Source organism: Benincasa hispida, chromosome 8 (assembly GCF_027475165.1).
Source record: "Benincasa hispida cultivar pf3 chromosome 8, pf3_genome.v1.1, whole genome shotgun sequence".
Classification (NCBI taxonomy): domain Eukaryota; kingdom Viridiplantae; phylum Streptophyta; class Magnoliopsida; order Cucurbitales; family Cucurbitaceae; genus Benincasa; species Benincasa hispida.
The window spans coordinates 10,416,697-10,439,836 of record NC_143485.1 but is presented as its reverse complement, the minus strand read 5'-3'; the positions used below and the strand labels follow the sequence as shown (position 1 = coordinate 10,439,836).

General features: G+C 34.3%; 1 protein-coding gene across 2 annotated transcripts; it reads left to right on the top strand.

The window, feature by feature from the left end:
- Positions 1-611: 611 nt before the first annotated feature.
- LOC120083285 (uncharacterized) lies at positions 612-2,113 on the top strand. Of its 2 annotated transcripts, none has more exons than XM_090316139.1 (2): positions 612-750; positions 839-2,113. In XM_090316139.1, the coding sequence occupies exons 1-2, from the start codon at positions 697-699 to the stop codon at positions 1,505-1,507; spliced, it is 723 nt and encodes a 240-aa protein (XP_090172265.1). In that variant the 5' UTR covers positions 612-696; the 3' UTR covers positions 1,508-2,113. The 2 variants fall into 2 exon arrangements, with proteins under 2 accessions (XP_090172265.1, XP_090172264.1); XM_090316138.1 differs by having other exon boundaries at positions 836-2,113.
- The last annotated feature ends 21,027 nt before the right edge of the window (positions 2,114-23,140 follow it).

The window sequence follows — 23,140 nt, the reverse complement described above, 5'->3', positions numbered from 1 at the left end:
TTAATTTTGACCAAAGTTGATTAAGTATTAATAATAACTTTTATGCAAGAAAATGAAATATGTGAATGATTTTCAAACTTCATAATCAAAATGCTATTAATAAAAAAAGGTTTAAAGAAAAATATAAACTAGCATAATAGACTAAATTTAAGATTTATTGAAAATATAAAGACTAAAATTGGATATATTTGAAAGTACATTAACTAAAATAAAATGAACTTTGAAATATAGAGAAAAAATTATATTAATGGCAAATTACAAAAACCACCCCTGAGGCATGGTGGTTGATGCAATTACATTCTCAAACTCTCAATTATAGAAATTAGGTCCATAAATTTATATAAGTGTTAAAATTGTACCTTCAAGTTTACAATAATGGTAGAAATTAAACCCACATATGATAAAATTTGAAAGACTTATACAAATGTTATAATTTATAGAATTATGTAAGTTTGATGATTCAATTTGATCCAATTTTAGCGCTTACATAAATTTGAGGATTTAAATTTGAAAATTAAAGAGTGAAATTGCAATTATGACACTATTTTTCGGGTGATTTTTGCGATTTGCTCAACAAATATTTGAATCATGACCATTTTTTTATTGGACCGCACTTTTTCTGTTTTTATAAGAACCTGGCCACTCCAAGCTCATAATCCCAATTTCCCATTCCCATTTCTGTTTCTCTCCAACTCCATGGATAACCAACGTTCCCCTGTTTTAACTTGGGCTTATTTCTTGCAAGCAAATGTGAGTTCCTCACCTATCTTCTTCCTAAATTCCCTCAATTTTGAAATTGGGTTTTGATTTTGATTTTGATTTTGTGTTTTTTTAGCAGAATATTGATGAATTGCGCCATTCACTTTTATGCACGACTCTGGAGCTGGAACAGACCAGAATTGCAGTTCAAGAAGAGCTGAAGAAAAGAGATGATCAGCTTTTAAATCTCAAGCATTTGTTGAATCAAGCCATTAAAGAAAGAGATGAAGCTAATGAAAAAATCGAAAAGCTTCTTCTTCAGAAACTCTTCTTCCATAATCATCCCCCTCCTCTGTCTGCAATTTCCACCATCGACGACGATCCCAAAACAGGATTCGACTCCCAAAACGCTTTCTCTTCCTCCGATTGCGACGAGAGCATCGTTTCCGTTTCATCTCCGGTCGCCCCACCGCCGGAAATCGCTGATTGGGTCTCCGATAAACCGTTGCCGGAAAAGGGTAAGCTCTTACAGGCCGTCATGAAAGCTGGTCCGCTTCTTCAGACTCTGCTTCTCGCTGGACCGCTGCCTCAGTGGAGACATCCGCCGCCGCCGCTTGAATCTTTCCACTTGCCGCCGATTGCAATCCCACTTCCTCCGCCGCCGCCTCCGCCGCCGCCTCCGCCGCCGCTGGCCCTTCATTCTGAGGCTACTAATTGTGGGATTGTAAACAAAAAGAGGGCTCTGTCTCTTTGCGAGGAATCGGATTCTCCATCAGCAAACAAATTCCAAAGGCTTGTTTTCCACTGACTTTCAACCAAACCAATTAAATTAATCCCCACTAAATTAATTTTACATAATTATATATTAATAGCACTAAGAAAATTAGAATTACACACACACACACCAAAAAAGGGGTTTTGTGACTGATCTCATTTAGTATTTTGTATAGTTGTTTGTTCTTTATATTACCCCCAAAATCCCAAGTCCAGTTAGCTTAGAGTAACTAAAAAGCAAGAGTTTTTTATTTTGGGGGGGGGGGGCTCCATGATATATGTGCAAGGAGCTTCGTTTTCGACTGAAATTGGAGTGGTATGCAACGACATTGATATGAGTTTTAGTGTAGTTGATTTGAGAATAGTTCAACGGGTTAAATATTAGTAACCGTGAGAAGTTCGGATTTGTATCCTAATAGTGAAATTAGAGTGATAGTTTATTAGGGTATGGGGTTTTAAGAGAGATTGAGGAGTTAAAGGTTGTGTGTGTGTGTGTGGGTGTGGAGAGTAGTTGGGGGTGGGAAAAGCATATGGTCCTACATATCAAGAAGGATCTTTGCTGTTGTGTGATTTTGTATGGATTTGTATATCAAAAGATTTAGAGGAAGTTTTAATGTATTAATTTACTCTTTTTCTTTCATTCATTTCTTTTCTTTTCCTTCTCTCTCTCTCTTTTCTTTAATTTAAATTAAAAGTGTAAATGAGTAAATTATACTTTTTAATTAATTGGCCAATTGGATTAATTGAAGCTTTAGAATTGATAAAAATGAAATTTTCATATTTGAGAAAATTGTGCAAACTACCTCTAAACCATGACAGTTTATTAGTTAATCAAACTCAAATTAACATCAACCAGTAGAAAGGGGTTACTTTAGGGGATAATTAGTTGCTATTTGATACTTACATCTACATGAGGGAAAGTTTAAGGTAATGACTAAGGAGGTGGCTTATCCCCTTACAAGGATAGCATAATTTCAAAATTTTGAGTTTCTTTAGCCTAATTTTATAATAATTTTGAAAATAGGGAAAAAGGAGTACAAGACTATGTTTATTCAATTAAAAACATTATAAATTGTGGAGTGGAAATAATCTAGGAATATAATTGATTTTAATTTTGATCTCATAGATTAACTAATATATGTTCGACGGGGTTTTTAGTCATATTTTATTAATATGGTTTTTTCTTTTTTTCTTTTTAATAATATGTAGGATGGAGAATAGAACTTCTAACCTCAAGATCGATGATAAAAGTTTTAGATCAATTAGACTATATTCTTCTTTGTGTTAACATAAAAATGATTAATAGATTAACATTAAGTTTCTATCCAACCATATCAAGTTATATTCTAAAGAAAACATTTTTATTAAATTTTTGAAAAGAAATATAAAGTACTAAAAAAATTCAAAAGCAACTAAAATATTTTAGGAATAGAGTACCTTGTCAAGTGTATGTCAATCAAAGTGCTTGATTGATAAATACTCAAAATACTTTTAAGAATATAAAAACAAATATAAAATATCTCGTTTGGTAACTATTTAAGTCTCGTATAATAACTTTTTAGGTCCCGTTTGATAACAATGTTGTTTTTATTTTTAGTTTTAAAAAATTAAGCATGATTTCTCCTCATTTCTTACCATGATTTGCATCTATCTTAAGTATAATGTTGAATTTTTAGCTAAATTCTAAAAACAAAAATAAAATTTTTAAATGCTACTTTTCTTAGTTTTCAAATTTTAGCTTGGTCTTTTATATCATTGGTAAAAAGTAGATAGTAACGGAAGAAATTTGAAGGTAGAAGTAGTGTCTATAAGCTTAATTTTCAAAAAGAAAAACTCAAAGTCGAGTCGTTACAAGCGAATCCATAGTTTTTTTTTTTAAAAAAAAATTAAGCCTACAAACACACCTGCAACCTCTAAATTCTTATTTTGTTATCTACTTTGTACGTATGTTTTCAAAAACTAAACCAAATTTTGAAAACTAAAAAAAATAGTCTTTAAAAACTTGTTTTTATTTTTAGAATTTGGTTAAGAATTCAATTCTTGTACCTAAAAAGACGTAAACCAATGTAAAAAAAAATGTGAGAAAACAAGCTTAATTTTTAAAAACCAAAAACAAAAAACAAAATGGTCACCAAACAAGGTATTAATTTTTTGTTTTTTCATTTTTGAAAATTAAGCTTAGAGCACTAATTTTACCTTTAAATTTCTGGATTTATTATCTACTTTTTACCAATGTTTTCAAAGATCCAAGCCAAAATTTGAAATTAAAACAAAATGATTTTTAAAAATTGTTTTTGTTTTTGGAATTTGGCTAAGAATTCAATTTTTTCATTTAAAAAATATGTGAATAGTGGTAAAAAAATTAAGAGAAAATAAACTTAATTTTTTAAAAACCAAAAATAAAAAACGAAATGTCTAAAACCAGTCAAAATGGTTTGTTCTAAAAAACTATAGTGTGTATAATAAGGTAATTATATGATAGGCAGTGAGTGTTTGCCATTTTGTTAAACATCTTAAGCTTGGAAGCTTAAGTGGATAATTAGAAACTCTGAAATCAAAAAAGCACTTTGTAATTATGGCGAAAATTTAAGAAATCTGGAATTTAGACAGTGAGTTTTTAATCAAGCTTGTTGATATATTTTAAATCGAAAAATACTTTTTAGTACTTAAGTTTTAGATATAGTTTTCATTTAGTTACTAGATTTTAAAATGTTAAATTTACAGTCGGTAACCTCGATCTCAATTTAGTATCGAAATTTCAAAATTTTATAATTTCGTTTTTACCTTTGAGATTTGATTTTTGTTTTAATTTGGTCTCTATGTTCTAAGATTCACACATTTAACCTCTCTTTTTTTTTTTTTTTTTCCAAAATACTCACTTTGGTCTTTGCCATTTATAATGTCTATTAATTAACTTAAAATAATTATGAAGTAAAAATTTAAAATTAATTTTAATAGTTATTAAAAACTTAATTAGTTACCATTCTTTTAAATTAAAAAATAGTTATTAGCACTAAGTTAAAAGTGAATAAAAAATTGAGATTAAAAGTATAAATCTTGAAACAAAACTCAATAATTTCAATGGTAAATTTGCAACATTTTGAATCTTATAAACTAAATAGAAAATTAGACTCAAAATTTAGGGCTAAGAAATATATATATATATATATATATATATATATATATTTTGTAAGTGACAGAATGACTTTGCTGCTACGATTTATTGTGATTCAGTTGTTGGTCAAACTTCACTCCAATGGTGAGTTGAGCTTTTAAAGGTAAATTAAGTTTATGGGTGTATTTGAAAAGAAATGTTTGGCAAGTTTGGAGTGAACCCTAATTTGGGTATTGAAAGGGATATGGCAGAGTCAACACGGTAGAGAGGTGGCTGAAGAATGGGTTTAATAATTATTAGTGTATTTTGACTACAATTCTTTTTGGTTTTTAATACCTTTGAAATCATTGCTTTGGTTTCAAAAGAGACTAGACCTAGGCTCCTTTGCCCTTTTTCTATGGGAAATGCTTCCTCCCGACCCTCAAAATTTCTTTCCACATCGTATCTTCTACACTATAAACTAACTAGTCAACTTCCCTATAATCTAAATTCCTTTCTTTTTTTTTTTTTTTGTCAAATTAGTATCTATTTGATTAATTTCATAAGGTGTTTAATAGGTCGTCCCTCGATTTTATAAACTTTGAAATCTATCTAGGTCATTCTTAAGCATTCAATTTTGTGTGTCCAATAGGAATATATAGGGGAAAGGATTTGGTTCACTAACTATAGTCCCAAAAAGATATCATATTCCAATAAAATGAACATTTTCTCTATCTCTAACCTTCAATTAATTTTAATTCAACCATAAAGGTGGTTGGCAGTAGTGATGTTCACTGGAGTTGATTATAGAAGATGGTTTTTGTTGGAGTTTTTGTTGAAGGTGATTTCCAAAGCCCAGAGTTGATTGTTGAAGTTGGCCGTCGAAACCCGAAGTTGATTATCAGAGTTGGCCAAGCGAAGGTAGTCGTTGGAATATGTCATCAAAGTTGCTTTGTGCGAAGGTGGTCGTCGAAGTTGGTCGTCAAAGTTGTTGTCGAAGGTGATTGTCGGAGCCCCAAGTTGGTCATTGGAGTTAGCGAGCGAAGGTGGTCTTCTGAGTGTACCGCCAGATTGTGATAGCAGTAGTCATCGATAATGGCCGATGGGTGGAGTCATAAAAAACATTGGGGGAGGGAGAGAGTCGGAGTGAGTTAAAGAGAGAGTTGGGGTGAGTTGGTAAAAAAATCAACTCAACTCGACCTATGTTGATGTGCCAAACACCCCCTAAATAACAAGTCCGAGAAAAAGAACAAAGGGAATTGCGTTACAATCTACAATTGAAGAACAATCTCTTGCAATTGTGGAAGATTCCGAGGATAATCTTGTTGATGCAATCTTTTTACTGTCCAAATAGTTCTCTCATATGTTGGGATGCTTTGAAAAAGGTTTGGTACCTTTTCTCCTAGGAATGCAAAGACAAGTGATAACTCTTTGCTCAATACTAAAAATCACAGCGCTTAAAGAAGGATGTGGATAAAGAAAATGGAAATGTCTTGAATAAAGACAAGACTTTTGTTGAGTTTTTTGTCCTAAAACTCGTAGTTTGTAAACAATAAACGTATTCTATTTTACAATAAAGATGTTGTTGTAGTTTATTCAGTAAGGATATTATTGAATATGTGAATTTCATTTTAAGAACCCTAAATTCAATCAACTAAGAATTACTAGTTATAGCATGAATACTAGAACCATATGGGAGACATAAAAGTGGATCAAGTTCGAGTAATAGTCAAAACAGTCTATAGTATAGTGATTAGGCTTGGTACCTTATCCTAGGGACACTATGGATGCGACCCACTTTGTATTTGATACAAACAATATGATTCTGAATCGTTCATGTGAAGACATGTGAGTCAGGGTGTCCTATACAATGAGTTTGCATAAGACTGTACCGAGAAATAGTTACTTTTACTTAATAACGCCATTTACTATTAAGATTGACTATTTCAATACGATGACCTTGGTAACTCAATCTTAACCCTGAGTTAACTATGAACTCCTGTTTATTCGAGATTATCCTTTAATCTGCATAGGTGAGAGTGATTCGAGTTCGCCGACTCAATAACCCTACCATTTTAGGGGTAAAACTGGGTAGATAGCTAGGGACATAGTCCTACAAGATGAGATTCACTCCTACTCGATTCTAGAAATAATAGATAGATTGTTCTCTTAAGTGTTGACTCCGAGTCTTAAACAAGGGATCCCACCCTCTCATTGGTCTGAGAGGGACTCGGTTTGGTGGTTGGACCACAAACCAATTGTTCATTAGAGGATTAATGGGACTTAAGGAACAAGATGTAATTGCAGGGAAGAAGTAAAACAGTAATTTTGACCCAGCTGTAATTACAAACAACTTGTGAAGGATCGATACTAATTATGGTTATATCGAGTGGAAAGAAATATATCTACAGTGAGGAGAGTGCAATTACTAGGCTATAGTGAAGTTTTTTGGTAGTTAACGAATATTGGTTAACTAGGTTAAAGAGTTTATCCGGTTAATCTGGAATCGTTGGAGCTCATGATCTGTAAGTCTATTATGTCCCTTTGCTAGCTCATATCGAACTAAACCTTAGAACAGTGTGATGAAAAAATTTAAAACGTTCAAATTCTGTGTAGGAGGTAAGCGTTAATTATATTCAATATACTTAATGTCTTATCATTTAATTATGAATTAAAATATGAAGAGTTGAAAATATTTAAATATGATTTAAATATTGTACACATGTATAGAGATTCATGATCGAGATTGGTGTTAATTATTAATTTAATAGTTGATATTAAATTAATATTATTAATTAAATTATTTAATTAATCATTAGAATTAATTTTATTTAAAATTGTTTTTAAAATTTAATTTTATTTAATTATTTGAATTAATTTTTAGAAAATTCATTTAAAAATTGAATTTTAGAAATTCAAAAATTAAATGAATTATGGAATTATGGAGGTAGTGCATTCTTCCCACTTTTCTCCTATTTCAAACACCTCAATTCCCATTAATTAATCTTCAATTTGCTGTCACTTTGAGGTAAATTTTATGTGCATGATTTCTTCTTTAAATAGAAGAAGGAATTGTTGAAATTGGTGGTTGAATTCCTCACTTTTGAAGTTGTAATTTTCCTCTCAAAATACTTAGCTCCAAATTCTCTCCAACTCATTTTTTCCCTTAAAATTCATCACTACTTGTATCTGATAATCCATTCTAAGGCTGGAGAATAGCGGAAAAGAATCTAACGGTGGTCCACGAAGTGTTCGTGATAAAAAACAATCAAATCATTGCTTCAATTTTGAGTTACATCAAGGTTTGTTCTTCAAACTCTATTTTTTTTTTTCCAGTTTTGAATAAGCATGCTTAATCCATAAAATTGATGTAATTGGAGTGCTTTAGATCTTAATTGCTTCCGCTTGCATGTTCTTTACTCTAACAACTTTTGGATGCAAAGAATCTAAAGGCTTTGGTTACTTTCAATCTGAATATCCAACCTTTCTAAAATGTGAGAATAAAAGCTATATTTTGACCCTGTCAGATGAAGAGCCAAATTGAAATGGTGAATCTAAAGAGGATGTTAGGGCACTTGTTAGTTGCATTTAATAGCTCATATGACAAATTCCTCGACCATGAGTTTTCTAAATTCAGTGGTGAGGAAGAAGCCCCAAACTCATCTATTGTAGCTACATCATCAGCCTCAAACGTCGTTCATAATAGAGACTTACATTTCATCAGGATGACCATAGGTGACATGACCTGAATCCTGAGTGAGTTGAAAATTCCTGTCTATGAACGCGGTTCTTTGATTTGTATGGGTGAGAGTGGCCAGCTTGTTAACTCAATAAACCTACCATTTTATGGAATCATCTGATTGGGGAGCTGAGAACACAGCTACATAAGATGGAATTCGCTCTTTCCCTGATGTCGGGGTAAGTAGATAAATTGTTCCCTTAAGGACTGATTTCGGGGCTTGAACAATATGGTACCACACCCTCTCTTGGCCTGAGAGGGGTTTGGTCATAGTTGGATTATGATTTATTGTTCATTAGAGGGATCAGTGGCACTTAAGAAATTAGATGTAACTACAGGGGTGAAATGATAATTTTGGTCTAGCTGTACTTACGAACAATTTGTGAAAGGTCATCGCACTATTGACTGGTCATATCCAATTGACACAAAAATATATTTGTAATGCGAAGAGTGCAACCGTCGGTCTTTGACTCTTTAGTGGAGTGATTGACAGTTAATGGATGTTGATTAATTTAATTTAAAAAGTTTAATTAATTATTCAAGTACCATTGGAGCTTCAATATACAGGTCCATAAAGTTTCCTCTGTAGCTCAATTGGGCTTATTGAGAATTAATTTTGGATTAATTTGATTTATTCAAATTAATGGAAGAAATTAATTATGTGTGATATAATTAATTTAAATTAATTATGTATGATATAATTCATTTAAATTAATTATATATGATATAATTAATATAATGTATTTGATACATTATAAAATAAAGCTTATTAAGAGAGGAATTAAATATTTGAATATGATTTAACTACTAATTATATGGATGAAATTCATATAATTATATTTAGTGTAAATGTAATTTATATTAAATACCATGTATTAATGAGAGAGTTAAAAACTATAGGTTATATTATATTTGATACATTATAAAAACTATAGGTTATGTGTTATATATGATATAACATATAGTTATATATACATATAATAAGTTAGTTGTTATATTTATATATATATGAAATTATTGTTTAAATTAAATTATTTTAATTTAATTTATTTTTAAGTTTTAAACTAAATGGAGAGAAATAACTTCCCTTTCCTCCCCTTAATTCTCTCAAAACGTGTGGAGAATGGAGTAGTTTTTTTATGAATCATTTCGTCTTCTCCTTTTTCTCAAGTGGGAAAAATAGTTTCTATAAGTTTTACCAAAATTCATCCCAAAGATTTTTCCTCTCTCAATTTTCACTCTCTCTCCCAAAACTCAAAGCCCACATCTCCTAAGAATTCTCTACCCAAAAGAGAATACAGAAGGCTCCAATTGGTGGTGTCCTCATTGTTGGTTCTTGGTTCGTGTTCAAATGTGATCAATTCGGAAAGAAGATTTTTTGTGAAGACTTCGGTTCTTCAAGGGTATGAGATTTCTTACCCTAATCTCGTCATCGATTAATTTCTAAAGCATGCTGTAATTTTTTGTTGAATTGCATAATTATTCTCTATAATTTTATGTTTATGTGAAAATTAGGAATTGAGAACGATCCCTGCTTATGTTGTGGACCTTAGGGTTCCTTCAACTACTGCCATAGAAGATCACTCTTTTAATGTTTGTTTAAAGTGTATCACATCTGGTGCTCTGAATGATTCTGAAAATGTGAAGGAAGATCATTCTCATAGAAATAATGAGTTACCTTGTTTAGAAGGTTTGTCTGACAAAGTGAGTCTAGGTAAAACAAATGAAGAGAAAATTGAAGATATGGTTGAGGGAAGTCTTGATGACTCCAGTGAAAAGAGTAAAAGTAGTGATGTCTTTGAGTTTGCTGAAGACACGTTTAATGACAATATTTTGGTTAAGTATTTGAGTTAGAAAGAGAAGAAGAGAGCCGATGATGTTGGTGCTAGCTTTTTGAAGCTAAGCACTGGTGACAAAGAAAGATATGATTCTGAGTGGCATGATGAGAAACACACTGAGTCTAATTGTGAAAAACCCTGAGGTTCCAAAGGTAAACAACTTACTAAACCAGAAAAGAAGAAGGATTCCACGAAATCTGTTGCTGTAATGCCACTTAATGCATTTCCTTTCACATTGAAGATAATGCAAAAATGTGGAAGTTTGTGGTAAATCGTCATATTGCTATGGAGAAAGACCTTTCAAAGCAAGCTCAAGATTGCCAAGAAATCATGTAATTGCTAGTGAAGACGGATATAGTTAGAACGGTATGGAACCTTGGACCTTAATATCCTCAACTGATTCGTGGATTCTATGTAAACTTGCATAGTCAGTTTAGTAGTGAAGGCAACACTAATTTTATAAAGGTTTATATTAGAGGTCATTGTTTGTGTGAAAGAACTCTGAATCAAGATCCAATGAGTGGAAGTGGATTGTGAATGATCTCTTAACGAAGAGTTCCATGAACGTGTTCGAATCGCTCCAATTTCATCGTGATCGAAATACACAATATACATTCAAACGCACAGTTATGCAAACAAACAGTAATTATTGGCATGCTTTGAACAAGAAATTACAAGGGAGAGAGTTGTCATACCAGTTGAAGACAGTCTTCAAACTTCGGAACTCAACGCAGTGGAAACCTCTACCTGATCAACAAACGTCCAGCAGATGCGTCGACTGCAGTAACACGAACAACCATAAACTCACGAATGCAATGGAGACGACACCACCAGAAAAGAGCCCCAGGTATTCTCGGAGTGAGACCCAAAGTGTGGTCTTTAGTCAGTTTGGTAGAGGAAGAAGGAAGAACAGATCGTGTAAGCGATAAGCAAGTGGGAGGGAATAGAAGCTATCGCGTAGCAAGGTATTTATCGTTTAGGAGAAACTATACGATCGTGTAGATTTTACTGAACGGTCGTTTAGAAAAAGGTATACGATCGTTTAACAAATTCAACACACTATACCATCGTTAAGGGAAGCTATCTGATCGCTTAGGAACAAGCATTCGATTGTTTAGGTGCTCGATAGATGATCATTTAGGCACAGAACAACTATCATATAGGCTCTCGAAATTAAGCAATCGATTACGTTTTTAGACCAACGTGCTCTTCGATCTTTCTCCAGACAACCGATTCAAGATGAAACAAATTTCATTTTAATTCATTGGTTACAATAACCGACGTAGTTCCCACTAACACACGTCCGAACGTGATTTGGGGTTAATTATCATATAATTAACTAATTAAAATATTAATAAATATAATCATATTATATTTTTAACCTATAGTTTGATATCACATATCTACTATAGTAATTTCTCCTCTACTTGATATAAATCATATTTATATCTAATTTCCTCCAAAATAATGTATCTCATACATTTAGCCAATTATATCATATATAATTAACAGTCCAATTATATCATATATAATCGAACTTCCTCTTGTCAATTTGAACATTTCAAATTAACCCAAATACTGATTCTCGACTTTATCCAAGCTACCCAGGGGACCTAATGGACCTGTGGCTCGAAGCTCCAATGGTACGTGAATAGCTGACTAAACTCTTTAGCCACAAGATCCACCATCCGTTAACTGTCAGACATTCCACTAAAGACCAACAGCTGAACTCTTCTTACCACAAATATATTTCTGTGTCCATCGAATATAACCAATCATGAGTACGATGACCCTTCACAGATACTCGTAAGTATAGTTGGGCCAAATTATCGTTTTGCCCCTATAGTTACATCTCACTCCTTAAGTACCACTGATTCCTCTAATGAACAATACAACATAGTCCAACTATGTGTGAATACCTCTCGAACCAAGAGAAGGTGTGTGGCGCTACATCGTTCAAGCCCTGGAATCAGCCCTTAAGGGAGCTATTTATCTACATACCCCTACTTCGGGGAAGGAGTGAATTTCATCTTGTGTAGTTGAGTTCCCAACTCCCAAATTAGACGAATCCCCAAAATGGTAGGTTTGAATCGGCGACCTAACCACTCGCACCAATACAATCAAAGAACTACCTTCAATGACAAGAGTTCTCAACTCACTCAGGATTGAGATCATGTTACCTATGGTCATCTTAGTGAAGTGAAGTCTATGTCATGAACGGTGTTATATAACGAGACGTTAACACTTTGTGGTCAGGTCTTATACAAACTCTTTGTATAGGACGCCCCCGCTCACATGTCCCCAACACGAATGATCAAGATCAGACTATCTGTGACAAGTCACAACACTTATGACTATTTCACAAAACGAGCCACATCCGTAGCGTTACTAGAATAAGGTTTCCCTCCTATATCTATATACTACATACCATTTTGGTTATCACTCAAGACATGATCTACTTTTATGTCACCACATACATACTCGAGTCACATACAAATAACTAGGGATTTTAAGTTTATTGATTTATGGTAAAGCAATAAAACATGCAACTGAGCAAAATACAAGATGTGAAGTAAATATCATATATTATACAACACAAGCGTTCCTACAAATTGTTTACAAACTATAGAACATGAGACTTTAGGGCATCAACCCTAACAGATTGTTCCAAATCCCATTGAGAAAGAACACAAACAATTACAGTCTAAACGAAAACAATTATGCACATACTATAAATTACAACATGCTTCTTTAAAAAACTGAACAAAGGATAGAGTATGCAAACCTTTGAAGAACACTTCTTCAAGTATCCCTCGAACATTAAGTAACTCATTCAACAGCACAAACTTGAATGCAACAATATGAACACGATCTCAACGAACAACTAGATGCACCTCGATCACAATTGAGTTCAACCTGATCCTTGAACTTAACTAGAACACCACCACAATGGTTATCTTGGTATTCTTGGTGTGAGAATCTAGGAGTTGTGGGCTCTATATGATTTTAGATTGATGAAAGCAGGAGGCAGATGATCGAGTAAGTGGGAGATGAAGCCTATCGTATAGACTAGATACTTGATCGTTTAGAAAGATGAAGCCTATTATATAGACTTTACTACTCGATCGTATAACAACGAGTAAACGAGTAACTATCGTATAGTAAACTTGTAACTCCTGATCGTTTAGACTGTGAGATACTATCGTTTGGTAAAACACTTTTACATGATAGTTTTCATTTTTGTGAAACGATACAATAATGAATCGTCCTCTTGACTTGGAAAAAAAATTTCCTTTTATCTCACAGTTATCATAAAACTTTCAATAACCTCCCACTCAATTCGGTTATTAGAGAAAAATAATTAATTATTATATAATTAATATATTATAAATAAATATGATAACCAACTTATCATATTATATTTATAACCTATAATTTTAATATTTCATCATATGAAACATATAAACCATAGTTCTTTTTCTATTTTATGGCTTTTAATATAAATCATATTTATATTAATTTCTTCAATGATAATGTATCAAATACATCATATCAATTATATCACATATAAAAAGATGATTTGTGTCTTTATATAACGTCGTTGACACTTGAGACTTACATCTCACTTAAACGACTATAGGTGACATGACCTTAATCCTTAGTGTTTTGGGAATTGCTACCTTTAAGGGTGGTCCTTTGATTAGTATGGGTGAGAGTGGCCAGATTGCCAACTCAATATGCCTACCTTTTTGGGGATTTGTCTGATTTAGGAGCTGGAAACTTAGTTACACAAGATGAAATTCACCCAAACCCCGAAATAGGGGTAAGTAGATAGATTGCTCCTTTAAAGGATGATTCCGAGCCTTAAACATAATGGCTACAATTTCTCTTTGGAAGAAATGGCTCAGTTATAGTAGTACTATGACTTATGTTCATTAGAGGGATCAGTGGTACTTAAGGAGTTAGATGTAACTACAGGGACATAACGGTAAATTGGCCTAAGTGTACTTACGAGCGATCTGTGAAGGGTTATTGCACTGTTGATTGGTTGTTATAGACATAAAATATATTTGTAGTAAGGAGAATGCAGTTGTCAGTCTTTAGTGGAGTGCTCAGCAGTTAACGGATGGTGGATCTCGTGACTAAAGAGTTTAGATAGTTATTCACGTACAGTTGGAGCTTCAAGCTACAGGTCCATAAGGTCCCCTTGGTAGCTCAATGAGTTCAAGTTGAGAATCATTTCTTGGTGTTGATTTGAAATGTTCAAATTGATAAGAGGAAATTCGATTATATACGATATAATCGGTGTGATGTATGATATACATCAAGTGGAGGACTAATGTAAATGTGATTTACATTAAGTACCATAAAATAGAAAAAGAACTATGGTTTATATGTTTCATGAGATGAAATATTAAAGCTATAGATTATAAATATAATATGGTAAGTTGGTTATCATATATATTTATAATAATATTAATTATTTGATAATTATCTCTTTTTCTCTAATAACCAATTGAGTGGGAGGTTATTGGTGGTTGTATTGTAACCATGAGATAAAAGGAAAAATGTTTTCCTAAATTTAGAAAGAGTTGCTTAATTCGAAAAAAAAAACCTCACAGATTGCTATCAAGTGAAATTGTTTCACTAAACGATAATTGATAGGGAGACTAAACGATCGTGGAGTATCACTGTACGATAGTTCAATTAGCTGGTGATAGCTAAATGATCACATGGCATTGTTTATACGATAGGTTGCCTTCTTCTACACAATTAAGCATTCATCTATACGATAGACACTTCTCATCTCCCACTTGCTCAATCGTCTACATGATTGTTGTTCCTTCAATCTCTTCCTCTAACTAAGTCCATACAGAGCCCACACTTCTGGATTCTCACACCAAGAATACCGAGGTAACCATTGTGGTAGTGTCTTATTCAACTCGACTGAGTTTGAGATTTTTGAGGTCGTTCGTTGTGTGTTTGCATTGTTCGTGTGGTGGTTGTTGTTGATCGTGCTGTGTTACGGTCATTGTGTTCGAGCGTTCGTGTATCATTGTCTTGGAGACTGAACGAGCATTCGTGATCGAGGGAATTTTAAGAGTGAGTCTTCAAAGGTATGTATAATTTTTCCCTTGATCATCTATGAGCATGCTGTAATTTCGTATTTTGCATGACCTGTTAGTTTCCATTTCTTAACTGCAATTGTGTATGTTCAATTTCGAATGGAATTTGGAACGATCATTTCGCTGCTCATGAAAATCCTCATGTCTGATTTTCTTCAATTGGTATAAGAGCCAGGTTGTACTGATATTCCAAATTTCATTTCTGTTTTGAACTTCTTTTACAGTTGTGGTGGGTTTTCTGCATTGCATTTAAGTGTTAAATGCTTTTATGGATGGATGTTGATGAATGTTTACGAGTTAATTGCCTTTGTTTAAAGCTTTCTTTAAAGTTACAAAGTGTTAATTTGTAAGGGCCCCTGTGTTTTTGGGCATAATTAACAAGCAATCGAATCTGTAACTCAAAGTGTTTGAGTTTGTTGAGTCGTTCGTGATGAAGTTTTGAAGCATGGAGATGCAGTTCTCAGCGAGGAAGAAGACTAAGGGTTGGTCGTATAGTGTAACCATCAGGTAAACGACGTTGGGATTTGGTTAAACGATTGTGTAGATTTTTCTACGTGATCGTGTAGTAATTACTAACGATGGGGTAAAGTGTTTGCTCTATCGCGTAGGTGGCCCGATCGCGTGGGCGCTGGAGGTAAACGATCGAGTGGGAGCATTTGATGCTCATCTTTTAATAAAAGGCAGGCACACTAAATGATCGTGTAGTTAGCATGCCTCATCACATAGTCACTGACTACACGATCACCCGGTATAGGATACCTTGCGCTTGCTCAGCGATCGTTTAGACGATTTTTTGAGAATGTCCTAGAAATCGCAGTTCATGTTAAACATTCTATTTATCAATAAAATATTATTGGGTAATTTATTCGATAAAGTTGTTGATTTTTCATTCTATTATGAAAATCCAATAAACATATCCATGGCTATAGTGTGAATATTTTAACTTTATGTGGTGATATAAACAGGATCAAGTTAATAGTATATAGCCTAAATGTTTTAATAAGTATATGGATGAAATTGCGTATCTCATCATGGTAACACTATTGGATATGGCCCATTTTGTAGGTAATACAAATGATGTGATCCATAGATCATTCGTATAGAGACATGTGAGTGGGGGTATCCTATGCAATGATTTTGCATATAGACTGGACCATGAAATAGTCAGTTTTCTTTATAACGATCGTTTACTATTAAAACTGACTATTTAATTTTAAGTAACCTAGGATAACTCGATCTTAATCCTTGAAAGATCTCATATCGATTAGTTCTATGAGCGCGTTCGGATTGCTTTGATCTCACAGTGGCCGAAATAGAACAATATTCATTCAGTACATATAGTTATGCAAATAAATCTAATTATCAGCGTGCTAAGAACAAGCAAAATCATAAGGGATAGGAACCAGTTAAAGACTATCTTCACACTCCGGAACTCCAACGCAGCGGAAACCCTCCAAGAGATCTACCAACGCCCGGCAGGAATGTCGACTACAACAGCAGGATCAACGCGAACACGAACGCCGCAACGGGGATGACAACACCACTAATGAGCCTCGGGTATTCTTGGAGTGAAAACCCAAAGGGTAAGCTTTGGTGAATTTGGTAGAGGACGGAGAAAAAACGAGTCATGTAGGCGATAAGCAAGTGAGAGAGAAAACAGTGCTATCGTATAGCAAAAGTGCTTATCACATAGAGGAGCTACATGATCGTATAGGATATGCTGAACGATCGTTTAAGAAAAGATGCACGATTGTTTAGTTAAATCGCGAGGTGAACGATCGTTTAGTCGGAGAAGGGAATATCGTATAGGCTCTCGGGCGATCGTTTCACGAAATCTCTTGGGCAAAAGAATGAATATCGATTGTACGATGCAAAATGAAAACTTTTTCATTTTTTAACTCATCGATTACCATAACCGATGTTGTCCACTAACCCACGTCCGAACGTGGAAAAAGGATTAATTATCATATAATTAATCAATCAATTAATTGATAAATATAATCATATTATATTTATATCCTATAGTTTGATATCACATATCTACTATAGTATTTTCTCCTCTACTTATATAAATCATATTTATATCTAATTTCCTCCATAATAATGTATCTCATACATTTGCCAATTATATCATATATTATTAACCAGTCCAATTATATCATATATAATCAAACTTCCTCTTGTTAATTTGAATATTTTAAATTAACCCAAATACGGGTTCTTGACTTTTATCCACGCTACCCAAGGACTTAATGGACCTGTGATTCGAAGCTCCAACGGTACGTGAAAAGCTAACTAAACTCTTTAGCCACGAGATCCACCATCTGTTAACTGTCAGACATTCCACTAAAAACCAACAGCTAAACTCTTCTTACCACAGATATATTTCTGTGTCCATCGGATATAACCAATCATGAGTACGATGACTCTTCACAAATGCTCGTAAGTACAACTGGACCAATTTACCGTTTTGCCCCTATAGTTACATCTCACTCCTTAAGTACCACTGATTCCTCTAATGAACAATACAACATAGTCCAACTATGTGTGAACACCTCTCGGGTCAGAAGAAGGTGTGTGGCGCCACATCATTCAAGCCCCAGAATCAGCCTTGAAGGGAGCCATCTATCTACTTACCACTGCTTTGGGGAAGGAGTGAATTCCAACTTGTGTAGCTGAGTTCCCAGCTCCCAAATCAGACAAATCCCCAAAATGGTAGGTTTGAATCGGCGACCTGGCCACTCGCACCCAAATCAAAGGACCGCCCTTAATGGCAGGAGTTCCCAACTCACTCAGGATTGAGGTCATGTTACCTATGGTCATCCTAGTAAAGTGAAGTCTCTGTCATGAACGACGTTATATAACGAGACGTTTACACTTCGTGGTCAGGTCTTATACAAACTCTTTGTATAGGACGCCCTCGCTTGCATTTCCCCAATACGAATGATCAGGATCAGACCATCTATGACAAGTCACAACACTTATGACCATTCCACAAAACGGGCCACATCCGTAGCATTACCAGGATAAGGTTTCCGTCCTATATCCATATACTACAGACCATCTTGGTTATCACTCCACTAGTATGTCACCACATACATGCTTGAGTCACATACAGATAACTAGGGATTTTATGTTTATTGGTTTGTGGTAAAGCAGATAAAATAATTAACCGAGCAAAATACAAGATGCGAAGTAAATATCATATATTAATAACACAAGTGTTCGTACATACTGTTTACAAACTACAGGACACGAGATTTTAGGGAATCAACCCCAATAATCCTGAGATAGCTATCAACTTCTGTTTGTTTGGGATTATTCTTTGATCTACATGGGTGAGAGTAGTCCAACACACTTCTCAATAAGCCTTCCATTTTGGGGATAAGACCGGATGAATAGCTAGGGACATAGCCCTACAAGATGGAATTCACTTCTACCCGATTTAGGGTTAGCATATAGGTTGTTCTCTTAACTACTGATTCCAAGTCTTGAATAATCGGAGCCTCACCTTCTCATGATAGAGAAATGACTTGATTTATAAGTATCATGAATCAAATTGTTCATTAGAGGGTTAGTGGGAACTTAAGGAACAAGATGTATTCACAGGGGTAAAATGGTGATCTTGACCCAGCTGTGATTACGAATGACCTGTGAAGGATCGACTTACTGATCATGATTATATCAAATGAACACAATATATCTACAGTGAGGGGAGTTCAATTATGGGCTTTAGTGGAGTGACCCATTAGTTAACGAATGTGGGTTAATTCGGTGTAATGAGTTTGCCAATTAATCTCGCATCGTTGGAGCCTATGATCTGTAGGTCTGCGAGGTCCCCCTACTAGGTCGTAAATAGATTAGCTTTAGAGTAGCATGATAAGTTAATTTGAAACGTTTAAATTAGAATTAAACAGAATAGGAGAATTTATATGTAAATATGATTTAAATATATGAAAGTGGATTTGTGTAAAATTAATTTAATATTTGATATTAAATTAATTAGAATTAATTGAATTACTTATTAATTTTATTAGATTTATGAAATTAATTTTACAAAATTAATAATATTTTCAATTTTTTGAAATCAAATTGACTTTTGAAATCATTTTTGAATTTGAAAAATTGGAAAAACAACACAAAATGGAGATTTATTTTTTTCCATTAAACCTTCAACTAGCTCACACCAAACCTAATTACTTTGGCTTCAATAACTCCAAGCATGAGCTGCATCTCATGCAGCCACCTTCTTTGCATGAAAGACTTGCAATAAATAAAGAAGATTGGAGTGGAATTGAGGCATGCATCTAAAGAGTTTTTACAAAAAAATTTGGGCTGAAGAAATTATTCTTCGAGTGGGTTGTAGTAGTGAGCTCTTCTCCAATTTCCTTTCGTTCAACCTGATTTTGAGTCCCACGACTCATTCTAAAGCTTCAAGAGAATAGTGGGGAAGATCTTGAGGTGGTTCACAACAAGTTTTAGAGAAAATTATAGTTGAGAATCAAGATCTCAAGGAGTTCTATAAAGGTATGACTTTAGACCTCTTGTGATTGATGAGTATGCTTTAGTTACTACCAAAATTAATGAATTAGAGTGCTTATTGATCCTTGTTGCTTCTGTTGCATGCTGATATACTCTTACATGATTGTGCTTCACCGCATTGTTGTCGTTGAGACGATTGTTTAAGGCTTACATTGTGATGCGCGCTGCACAATCGCGTACCTCATGCTTCATCGCATAGTAAAAGGTACACGATCGTTACTAAATGATCGTTTAGCTTAGGAAGAGTTGGTAAACAATTGAGTAAAACGTATACTCTTTCGTGTAGGCGATCACAAGGAAGTTGGTACATGATCAGTGGAGACGTGGACTTCAATCGGACGGTTCAAGACCCGATTTACTTGTTTGAACCAGTGACTCTTTTCTATTGTAATAGTTAGTTTTGGTTTTGACGATTTTGAGGAAAATTATCTCGGTTCATCAACTTTTGCTTAATATACATGTAATGTATGTTGGTTTATATGGCATAGTTTATGACATATAGTTTTAACACCCACCTTAGGTTGTGCAATTATTCATGCATCATGTATTATAAGTGTTATAATATGGCATGATGAAATTACAAGAGAGTGTGCGCATGTATCATGAAATATAAGAGTTATATTTATGCATGCAGTAAGCATATTCATGTAGCATCTTTGTATTATAAGCATTATAGTATAAGGGTGAATGGAAGCATCTATGCTTGGTTCGTTGCTTATTTGTATAAGAGTTATATAAAAGTAGCAATCAATGAACACTTAGGCTTGTTTATAAAAGTTATGAATGCCTTGTATGTGTTTGCTTTGCATTGTGGTTGATTTTGATTGTTTCCGGTTATAAGCGTTATAATGGAAATTAGAATTAAAATCGATAAGAAAGAGTTGCATGCAGACTTAGGCGAACTCATACTTTAAAAGGGTTTTAAAATTGGATAGAGATAGACCTAAGTTCAAGGTTCGAATGGATTAGTAGCCTAAGCCTAATCTTTTAAATCGGTTCAATAGGATTACATTGATTTCCATAAAAGATTAAAATTGTATTAAATCTATCTATAAGGGACCTTTTGTCTAAGGCGGGTTTTGGCTAGGCTAGGGAACTTAAGCTGATGAAAATGGAACACCGCTATCTAGAAACCTACTTGGAAAGGTGAATTAGATAGATTTTCTGCAAGCATGCGACAGTTGGTCAAAGACTTCATTGAAGAGTTTAATGAATGATGATCAAAAGTTGTTCAACTATCCAAGGTAAAAGTTACTCTTGGGCAAACCTAAAAAGTCACTTAGTTAAAATTCTTAGTCGTGTTTTTCTAAGTAAACTAAACCATAGGTTATAAAATACTCAGTGGGAGGAAGAGTTGTATATGATATGTAAATTCTTAGTCGTATTTTTTTTCCCTAAATGTTCACGCCATGAGATTCATGCTTGGCCTCGTGGTGCCTTGGGAACATCCCCCTTCGGATGGTGTTTGCATGAGTCAATATCAAGGTGGATGGAGAGAGTATTTATAGTAAGTGGGTGAAGGGTGTGTGTCAACATGTCCTACGGTCGCCTTCATTGGTTCGCATCATGAGATCATTCTTGCACTCCCTCGTGGCGCCCCGAGAGCGTTCCCCTTCGGATGGGTTTTGTGCAGTTGGTCAATATCAAGGTGAACTCCAGAAATGGATATGGTCATTTTAGTTTTTGCCCCAATCGAATTTTTTCCCTTCAGATTGGCTGCTTGGAGCGAAACTTTAGGGCCTTAAATGATGGGTCACACTTATGGGAAATTGTTAAGTTAATGATTTCTTGACCAAGTCAATGATGGCTAGTTGTTATAGGAACAAGAGTTGTTCTGGTATTAATGGTTGGTTAAGAATGTCTCAATTCAAAGGAGAGATAAATTGACCACCCTTCGGCAACTTTTTTCCTAAACCTTTAGAGCGTCATTGCGAAACTAGATGTCACACGGGGTTCATGTTAGTTTTTAAACCATATTGAATGTTGTATGTTTTTTCAATATTTTCTTAAAACCTAACGTAAGTCAATGTGTTTTTGTTTTCCGCAACATGTTTGCTTTTCCGTTAAATGCCTCTAGTTTGAACGATTTCATATAGGGGAAAGAGTCTTGTAAAACGTATTTCGTGGTAAATGACCTCGAGTTTGTCATGGTTGAAGAGTGTCCTCAAGTCCCAACCTTGATGCCATGAAGTGTTCATAATGCATATGAGGTGTGGATGAAGGCTAATTTATTAGCCCGACTTCATATATTGGCTAGCATACCTGATGCTTTGGCCAAAAGGGTTAAGAACATGGTCATTGCACATGAGATCATTATCCCGTGAGATCATTATACTGTCTCCTTTTATGAGAGTAAAGTGTTTATTTTCAAGAATGGTATGGAGATTGATATTAGTTCAATGGAGAATAACTTGTTTGTACTAAGGTCGTTAGTCATAAAAGCCTTATTTGATACTGAAATGTTCAGTACAACAACAAAAGCTAAAAGAACAAAGGTTTCTCCTAAGGAAAACGCCCATTTTTGACATCTAAGGTTAGGTTACATCAACCTCAATAGGACTGAGCAGTTGGTGAAATGTGGACTTCTAAAGAGTTTAGAAGAAAACTCTTTGCCGGTGTGCGAAGACTTCTAAAGAGTTTAGAAGAAAACTCCTTGCCCGTGTGTGAATCATGCTTCGAAGGCAAGATGACCAAACGACCTTTTACTGGAAAAGGTTACAGACCCAAGGAAGCCTTGGAGCTTGTACATTTAGACCTCTATAGTTCAATGAGTGTAGAGATCGAGGTGGATATGAATATTTTATCTCTTTGATAGATAATTATTCAAGGTACGAGTATCTCTACCTAATGGAATGTAAGTTTGAAGACCTTGACAAGCTCAAAAAGTATAAGGCTGAAGTTGAAAACTTGTTAGGTAAAAAGATAAAAACATTATGATCTGATCGTGGTGAAGAGTATATAGACCTTCAATTCCAGAACTATATGATAGAACATGGTGTTTCAGAAAGAAGTAACAAAACCTTGATGGATATGGTTCGGTCTATAATGAGTTATGGTCATCTTCCAAACTCGTTTTGGGGTTTTGTAGTAAAGACTACATATTATATTTTGAACAACGTTCCCTCAAAAAGTATTTCTGAAACACCTTTTGAGCTGTGAAGAGGTCGTAAAGGTAGTTTACGCCACTTCAGGATTTGGGGGCGTCCGGCACTGACTATCCCGAAGAAGTTGGAATCTTGTTCGAAAGTTTGCCTCTTTATAGGCTACCCGAGGGAAACGAAGGGTGGATACTTTTATGATCCGAATGAGAACAAAGTGTTTGTTTCTA

Coding starts and splice junctions, on each gene's coding strand:
- LOC120083285 (XM_090316138.1), top strand. CDS start 697: ATGGATAACCAACGTTCCCCTGTTTTAACTTGGGCTTATTTCTTGCAA. Junction 751..835: donor CTTATTTCTTGCAAGCAAAT/GTGAGTTCCTCA, acceptor GTGTTTTTTTAG/CAGAATATTGATGAATTGCG.